A 9,123-nucleotide genomic window follows, 5' to 3' on the forward strand; every position below is an offset into this window, starting at 1 on the left:
TAGAGAATATTTATATCAAATAGATGCATCCAAAACTACTCAACCCTAACACTGATTTAAAAATTAAGCTGTAACTTCTTAATAGCCAAAATACTTTAACAACAACCAACTTCTTTCTAAATACCTAACCTAATTAACATATTAAAATTACACAATAATACTTACAACTTAATATTCTCTTTATATATAATCTATGGATTTAGAGATTAGTTACTATCATGTTTAGAGAATATTTATACCAAATAGATTTATCCCAAACTACTCAACCATAAAACTATTCATCCAAGCTACTCAAACCTAAAACTGACTTAAAAGTTAAGCTGTAAATTCTTAATAACCAAAATACTTTAACAACGACCAACTTCCTTTTAAATACCGAGCGTAATCGACCAACTTCCTTTTAAATACGGAGCGTAATCAACATATTAAGATAAGATTACACAATAATACTCGCAACTTCCTTTTCTTTTAAATACCAAGCGTAATCAACCTATTAAGATTACACACTTGCTTTTAAATATCGAGCGTAATCAACATATTAAGATTACACAATAATACTCACAAATCAGAGTGCATTTTTTAATATTTGCGACCAGGTGCAGAATGATTCAGGCATTTAAGAGTGCATATGTTTTTTTATCATTTCAACGTTGCACGGTTGCACCAGAACCTCTGACAGTTCATACATCATGATCCACCCAACTCGTTGAATTTTGACAACTCCCGAGATTGAGAAACCTGCACTACTTCTTAAAGCCCACCAGTCGCTCTGTCACTAACTTTGTGGACACATGGTCCAAACAAAATTTCTGTGGCAGTAATGAAGTTTGCAATGCTACCTATATTTCATCCCTTTATTGATGATTCTAATAAATTAGATGAAATGAAACCACCTGGCCTTTCTCTGTACAACAGGCATTAATATTGAATTGACGCTCATCATGGAGAAGCCATGGACATGTGCAAGTTCCATCATGTGAAATTATTTAATTGATGGATTGAAATTCAGTTAAATTGCAATTGAATTAAACAAACAATATGGATCCCACAGGAGTATATTTAATTTAATTGGTAGAATGCAATTTGAATTAGGAAAAAAAAAAAAAAAAATATGCATCCTCGACATTGCATTAAATGTATTCACTTAACTAATAAATTGTAATTTGAATTAGGTGAATCATAGATGCTTATGCTTAGTTTAAGAGGAAGGCATTTTAACTTAGGCTTAGTTTAATAAAAGTTAATTTCAAAGGTATTTTTTTAGTTAATTTTATTTAAAATTGATTAGAAAAGGTATTTTTTTAGTTAATTTTATTTAAAATTGATTAGAATTTTTTTGACAAGATTTACAAATATATTATAGTCCTTTTATTTTAAAATGAAATGATTTTAAATAACAAAAAAATCAAAATTTCAATAATTAATCATCAAAATTTTAAATGACAAAAAAATCAAAATTTCAATAATGAGAAATCAAAACTTTAAATAACAAGAAATCAAAATTTCAATAATGAGAAATCAAAATTTTGATTGATCGAAATTATATTGCCAAAGTCCATTCAAAAACTTATTTGATAGGTAATTTAATTTCCATGTTACACAACTTTAAAGTGTGGGATATTCAATAGCTTAGTATAAAACAAAAACCAAGCTGGAAGAGGGAAATATAGTTGCAGGTCCGCTTACAACCAACTCCATTGATAATTGATTGGATGTAGAACTGGCTAACACTCTAAACATGAAGTCGGTGAGGGAATGCCTCCATTTTTTCTTGTGTCATTTTCTTCATTAAATCTTACACCTTAGAGCAGATATATGCTTTTTGACAATACCGTTGAGGTAAGTAAACTTTAAATGCTTTGTTGGTCCTCACGGTTTTTTGTCTTTATAAACGTTACACTGCATTTTATGCAGTTCGGATTCCCAGGGCTGTAGAAGGTTGAAAGGGGTATCTGCCATTGGAAAGGGTTAGCGACTGTATTTTGCTAGCTTTTGTGTAATCAAAGTTGCAGCAGCAAAAGAAAATGGGTTGGAGATTCTACCTTTTAGGTTGGGCTGCAATGGGCATGGTTTCAGGTGTAGTGCAGCTAGTAGAAAGTACAGTGCCTGCACTGTTTGTATTTGGAGACTCTCTGCTGGACACGGGAAATAACAATAACCTGGCTACAATGGTCAGAGCTGCTTCACCTCCATATGGGGATTATCCAGCGGGAGGATCAGGTGGAAGGTTTTCCAATGGTCCTGTCACTACAGACTATGTTGGTGAGTTTCTGAGTTTTTTTTTTATATTGGGATAAAAATTATTAATGCTGCAGCCACCCATTTGAATATCACCTTAATGTTCTGGTATTCTAATTTCCAGCTGCACATCTAAATCTGCCCTGCCCTCCACCTTATATGGCTATGGGAGATGATGTTGAACACGGAGTGAACTTTGCATCAGGTGGCTCTGGCATCCTTGATGCTACTGGAGAGATGGAAGTAAGTCTTGTGCTGTAATTTATCCAGAATTTCTTCCCCATTTTTCTATATTTTCCATTGCAGCTCTGATTCATTAATGGCTGAAAAAATTCCTTAATGATAGTTGTTCTGAATTAGAACAGTTTTATGAAATAAAGTTTGCAGGATCTTTGTGTTGTGTTGAATAGTGGATCCAATATTCTTCCATATTGGCTCAGATGTAAGTTAATACCAAGGACAATAAGGAACATGAATTGAATTGCAGAAAACTTAAACAATCAATTGTCCTATATTCCTGGGCGCTCATTAAAAAAAAATTGCACATAGTGTAGCATAAATGGTTGAACATTGATGTACCATTGTCAGAAATCAGGACTGAAAAATAATTCCCTAAATTTAAGAATAAGAGCCTTAGTGAAACTCTTCGGTATCTTTACTCTACAGGAGGTTTTTAAAATGAAACACAGAATATTGTTACCTGCATCTAAATTACGAGACCTGTAAAATCTATGAACATCTTTAGGAGACCTGTAGATCTATGAAGGAAGGGTTAAAAGAACAATACAGACTTTCACTTTGAAGGTTCTATACTGTTGCTAGTCCTTCTGGAGAGTTCTAGAACATTCCTAGTAAATCCATTATTCTAGAAGGCAAACCCAGTTAGTAATTGTTCATTTTTTTATTTATTGAATGCTTCGTATGACATTGGTTATGACTTGCACTTTATTCTTAGCTTTTTCCAGATTTATGGTTTGAGCATAGAGGATCTTATCTTTTCTCAATTTACATTAAACCAAAATTCTTATAAATATTGAATTTTCAGTTGATTTATTTTAATATAAAAAAATTAGAAATATTTTTAAATATGTTTTTTTTTGTAAAATCCTGGGAAAGCTTCCGGATTACCTTCTTTCCTACCAAATTTCAAATAACTAATAATATTTTACTTTGAAACTAAATTTTTAATTTCACATTTTTTAATCTTTTCATTTTCCAAAAAAAGAGTTGAATTCAGCTTTCAAATCTAGTTCTTAATTCCAGATTTAATAAATATAATCAATTCTAATTCTATATCTAATAAACAAACACAGGAAAAAATTCAATATAATATTCTTAGTAAAAAAATATAGAATTGAGATCCAGAATTATTATATATATATTTTTATTTTTTATTATTATAATTATTTTTTTAATATTCAAAATTTATAAACTTCAAATTGTTTTCAATTTAGTATATATACCTTAGATGCAAACATCTGTCTAGGCTGGAGTGTTTTTTCCATACTGAAAAAAACCTGACTATCTACCAGGGCTGGAGTGTTTTTTCCATACTGAAAAAAACCTGACTACCTACCAGGGCTGGAGTGTTTTCCCCAATCTATGTATCCTAAATAACTATCTATAATTTTTTAACGCAAACGATCAAGTTGAAGTGTTTGGGTAGGAATAAAACTGCAATTAGGGGTTTTATGCATATTGTCTTTCCGCACTGGAGAGTGTTCAAAATAGTGGGAAGTTTGACTGATATGTAGAACTTTATAGTGGTCAGTATCTTGATGTTGGACAGGCTTGGAAAAACATTCTGTTGTTTATATATTTACTGAATTGAAAAATGGTAGATGAACAATGTACAAGCAACCTAATGTGGTTTAGTTTGGAGAAAATGGAAACTTTGTTGCTTTAGAGTTTTATTTGTATGTATGTTGATTCTGAAATATTTCTATCATATGGATTTCACAAGTTCAGGGACAACATACTTCTTTGGGGAGCCAGATTAAAAATTTCCAAGATGTGAAAAACAAGTTGATAGAGAAAGTTGGGACGAGCATGGCATCCTCCATCATTTCCAGAGCAATTTTTTTAATAACAACAGGAAGCAATGACTATTTCAACCACTATTCCATGCCATGGGACCCTGCATATGGGTTGTATTCCCCTGAGGGCTTCCAAGACCTTATGATTTCTACTTATACCACGCATCTCACGGTAATTAATTAACGATTAGCAGCTCATCATGCTCTTTGTATGAGAGATTAATTTAGGGGATCCATATATTCAATACTTTTTTTATAACAATATGAATATAGTTGAGTGTTTTAACACATGCAGAGTCTATATAATCTGGGAGCTAGAAAGTTTACAGTGACTTCACTGCCAGCCATAGGGTGCACACCATTTGAGCGTGAACTGTATGGAAACGGAGAAGGAGAATGCGTAGCATTTCTTCAAGAGGTTGCGCAGGCGTACAACCAAAGACTATTTAGAACAGTGCAGCAATTGCAGGCCCAACTTTCAGGAAGTCACTTTATGTACAACAATGTCTATGACTCATCTGTGCAAATCTATCAAAATCCAACCCTCTATGGTAAGACACTCATTCTTTTTCAAATTTCATGCTAGTTTAGATCCATTTAAACCTTCATAAATCATTTTTTCAAAAAATCAGATCAATTAAATCTTTTGAGGTGAAATATATTTTGAGGGTGAACATATAGTCTGTACTCTAGAGATTTGATCTTTTTCAGGGTTGACCAATTCCTTGAATAAAGTTTGGAAAAAATTTGATCTTCCTCACTTTTGAAGAATTCCTCTCATGTTTATTATAAATAAATTATAAATTATTTGGAGGGTTTTCGATTTCGAGAGTTAAAACGGAATTAACTTACATTGCACATATAAAATTAACACTTGAATGACTTATCTAAATACCTTAAATAAAAGGAAATTATGAAGACTAATAATTTAAACGGTGGGTAATTTTCTTTATTTGCAGGCATTGTAAATAGAGATGATGCTTGCTGTGGTGGAAGTGTCAATTTCGGACTTTGCAACACTGGTATCCCACTTTGTGCTGATTCGTCACGGTATTACTATTTTGACGGATATCATCCCACATCGTTGGTGCATAATCTGACTGCCGATATAAGCCTCACAGGAACACCTCCCTTCGTTTTTCCTTACAATATGCAGACACTGGCTTCCCTCCCATAGCCATATTACCACAATTTCTATTGCAGCTCTATCTCTACACACTGGTGGTGTTTGTATTTCTCCAAAGCCTTTTTATAATGCTAGTTGAAATCATTATGTATTTAGTTAATTTCAGGATGAAAGCGATTTTTACAACCTCTTGTTACAATATCTAATGGGAAAATGTTTGTATTATTACCTCCTGCTCTTGAAAATGCAGGTGTCGCCATGAAGGTGACCGTGGATTATGTCCATTTTATTATTATGTTCGATTATGTATTTTGGATATATTAATTATATTCTTACTTATAAAAATTAATATATTAATTTAGATTTTTTCTTATAAAAATAATATTTATATGGTATATTAATTTAGATTTTTTCTTATAAAAATAATATTTATATGGTGTGGTGGCTGTGTAATATTATGGTTCAGTGTTGTGAATTATAAAGTGATAGATGAATAAAGAATCAAGTTTATTATCTTATATATATAAAAAGAGTCTTTTTTTTTTTAATGGCATCTGAAATTTTATTAATGAACAAAGAAGAAGTAAATGATAAATCACTAGTTTATAGAATTTGAATTAGCAATGACATCATTGAAAAGAATGGGACAACAACAATTAGTAAACCATTCCCTAGATATCCAAGATTTGGGGCTATAACAAAACAATAAACATGCAACTTTATCTTACAAAGACCATAGTAGAGAGAATACCCAACAACACGAATTGAACTAAGAGAATATCCATAACCAAAGATAAAGGTGTAGCATTGGCTGCCTGTGAGGACCATTCCCAAAATGTCAAAAAAATGAGATACCCAAACCAAGACGCCAAGAGAGCACTCCACAACCCTACAACCGTCCTTAGCACATAATTGGCACATGCACCTCGAACCAACACGATGCACCATGACCCAACACCCACCAGAAATCTACCCCGGACATCATTGTCCAAACAAATGCACATTCAATTGCCAGAGTTTAAGCACTGCAAAAAGCCCACGAGTATCATCACCAAGGTTGAAAACACATCCAACCCAAAAGCAAGTGTGTAGGAAGACCAATTGAACCTTCATATACCTTACCCTGTCCAAGTTTGGAAATCTCAGATACCAACCTCTATAGAGTTGGTACAGGAGTATCAAAATGTCAGAAAAAAATATGTGAGCAAAAAAAATAACTCTAATCCGAAGAGATAATTGTAAGGTCTTGAGCACTATCCACAAGGTCAGTCAAGTCACCAGAGGTAGAATCTGAAATCAAAAAAACTCCACCATTGATAATTTAGAATCAATATCATTAAGGCAAAAACAAATATTTCATAACATACATTTGACATCGTCCAACCCAAAAAATAAATTATATTGTTCAACATTTTTATCTTTAAAGATTAGAAGTAACCATGTATCCATTTGTTGATGCAACACCAAAGAGTACAGAAAATGTAGTCTCTTCTTTCAAAATATACTAGGGTTTGGGACCCTTTTCCTTTTTGCAACTGATACATGAAGTTCATAATCAAAATGGTAAGGGCATTCCTCAATTTTTTTGCCTCCAAGAGAATAATTCCTCTTCTGACTTCAAGAGGAACAATGTTCAAAAAAGTGCCCACAAAGTCAATTGCAAAACGCCGAGTTCGCTTAACACCAGCGTTTCCCATGTTGCCCCTCCTACTCATCATTATTTGATGAGGGGCCATAGTGGTTGTAATAGGAGAAAGAGAGGAACACAATCCACATCCAACAAAAGAAGAAGTTGGATGGACAATAGACCCTTGCAATCCTGACCACAGACCAATAAATTGTTCCCTCATCTCCACACTAGAGGATCGAACTCAAGCAAATACCCCAATTCAGGGAAAACTAATGACATAGTACACTAGAACCCCCAAAGCAAGATCAAATAGGGAGAGAACACAATAACCAAAGGCTTAATAAGAGCACTTCCCTTCCCCCAAATAGTGTACAACCCACACAATTTCGGAAGCAACCAAATTATCAAGAGAAATCCTAATAGGAACTGTGGGACAAAGAATTACCATAAGAGAGTTGAATTAAAACCCAACAAAGCCAACACCCAGACACTACCCTTATAGTAATCAACAGAGTTTGTTTGAAACCTAAAGAAACCCAAAGTATGCACCATCTATAACCCCATAAAACAATTCTGAAATGTTGAATAGTAGCAGAGCATGCACTAACCTTACTAGTTAAAAGGAGAAATTGAAACAGAACCAAAGTAGTGATTATTGAGGATAGTTGCAACCCAAGATAAAATACCTCACTAGAGTTGAGTAGCGATGCCAGACCAAACCAAAGTGGAGATGGACACCCGAACTGGAAAGAATATAGTTTCACCAACATGCAAATGACCCACATCTATCAACAAGACCAAACAATATTAGATGAAGGACGATGATGGCCCTACCGTGCTTCCTTTCCAACGAGATACAAACCTTCGTCGCCCCAGTGAAATAAGCCAACATTTAAAACGCCTTGACTTGTAGTACACCTCCTAGTGTCATTCTGTATTCGTTCACCATGCCATAATGAAAAGAGAGACATCTTGGGAGGCCTCATTGATGCCTAGACTATCACTATGTAAGAGTATATTATTATTCTTTAAGTTTAGTAAATTAATTTTAGTTTAGTGTTGTGAATTATAATATAATAATAATATCCATTTTTAAGGTCACGGCCAAGCCAGACACTAAATTTGTGTATGAGACCCCCCCAAGCCAGACACTAAACCCAGACACTAAATTTGTGTATGAGACCCCCTTGTTTGTGGGACAAGGGATGCACCTCCACACAATGATTTGACTGCTAAGTCTACGAAGGCATACATACTCTACCCCCTCTGGTTTTGAACTTGTGACCTCTTAGGAGGAAACACATGCTCTTAACCATTGGACTATAAATAAAATAAGTTGAATCAACAATTAGTATTTGAGTTGTTTATCTTTTATGATATTTTTCAAAAACAATTATTGAAAAAAAATATTATTTTTAAAATTAACTTTTTTTTTTTTATTATTTTATAATTTAAAAAATATTTATATAAAATTTATTAAAATTATATATTAAATTAATAAAAATGATAATTAAGGTAACCAATTGTGGAGTATTATAGAGTAGACAATGATACCCATTTTGTTAAAACATTCTGAAATAAAAAAAAATTCATCTATAAACAAAAATCCAACTATACTAATTAATTTTATAAAATTAAATATAATATATAAATTATTCGTCAAATTATTATACACTAAATTAATTTTTAAAATATAAAATAAAATAAAATAAAAATATTTAAAGCCAAGTTTAGTTCACGTACTCTCCATTATATACCAGTCGTCGACTTCATTAAGCCTGTCTCTTTATCTTATTCATTGTTATTTAATGTCATTGATACTAAAGGTGTAACTGATGATGTAGCTAATAAGTGGGAGTACTGTATGGTGATTTTATTTTTCTTTTTGAAAAAATGTAATATTTTTTTAACAGAGTTTATATTTTAAATTAATTATATATATATAATTTTTAGTCAGATTATGGGAATTTTGAGATGATTTACATGTTTATTATATGGTTTGAGTTATTGTTATTTAGGAATATTTAATTAGTCAAAATTGTATTTGGTTTAGGTCATACTAACCTTTACCTTTAACCTGGATAAGTATAAAA

The 9,123-nt window shown here is 32.4% G+C and overlaps 1 protein-coding gene across 1 annotated transcript; it reads left to right on the forward strand.

Moving 5' to 3' along the window:
* Positions 1-1,623: 1,623 nt before the first annotated feature.
* Positions 1,624-5,761, forward strand: LOC149180618 (GDSL esterase/lipase At4g16230-like). Its single transcript, XM_089416203.1, has 6 exons — positions 1,624-1,747; positions 1,915-2,262; positions 2,363-2,481; positions 4,207-4,446; positions 4,570-4,825; positions 5,234-5,761. The coding sequence occupies exons 2-6, from the start codon at positions 2,025-2,027 to the stop codon at positions 5,449-5,451; spliced, it is 1,071 nt and encodes a 356-aa protein (XP_089272329.1). The 5' UTR covers positions 1,624-1,747; positions 1,915-2,024; the 3' UTR covers positions 5,452-5,761.
* Positions 5,762-9,123: the final 3,362 nt, after the last annotated feature.

Source organism: Pinus tabuliformis, chromosome 3_2 (assembly GCF_031772625.1).
Source record: "Pinus tabuliformis cultivar Carrire ecotype Pingquan chromosome 3_2, CPIR1, whole genome shotgun sequence".
NCBI classification, from domain to species: domain Eukaryota; kingdom Viridiplantae; phylum Streptophyta; class Pinopsida; order Pinales; family Pinaceae; genus Pinus; species Pinus tabuliformis.

Excerpts from the sequence above, each read along its gene's own strand:
- LOC149180618 (XM_089416203.1), top strand. The coding sequence starts at position 2,025 with ATGGGTTGGAGATTCTACCTTTTAGGTTGGGCTGCAATGGGCATGGTT. Across the intron at positions 2,263-2,362 it reads TGTCACTACAGACTATGTTG|CTGCACATCTAAATCTGCCC; the intron begins GTGAGTTTCTGA and ends TCTAATTTCCAG. Across the intron at positions 2,482-4,206 it reads ATGCTACTGGAGAGATGGAA|GGACAACATACTTCTTTGGG; the intron begins GTAAGTCTTGTG and ends TCACAAGTTCAG.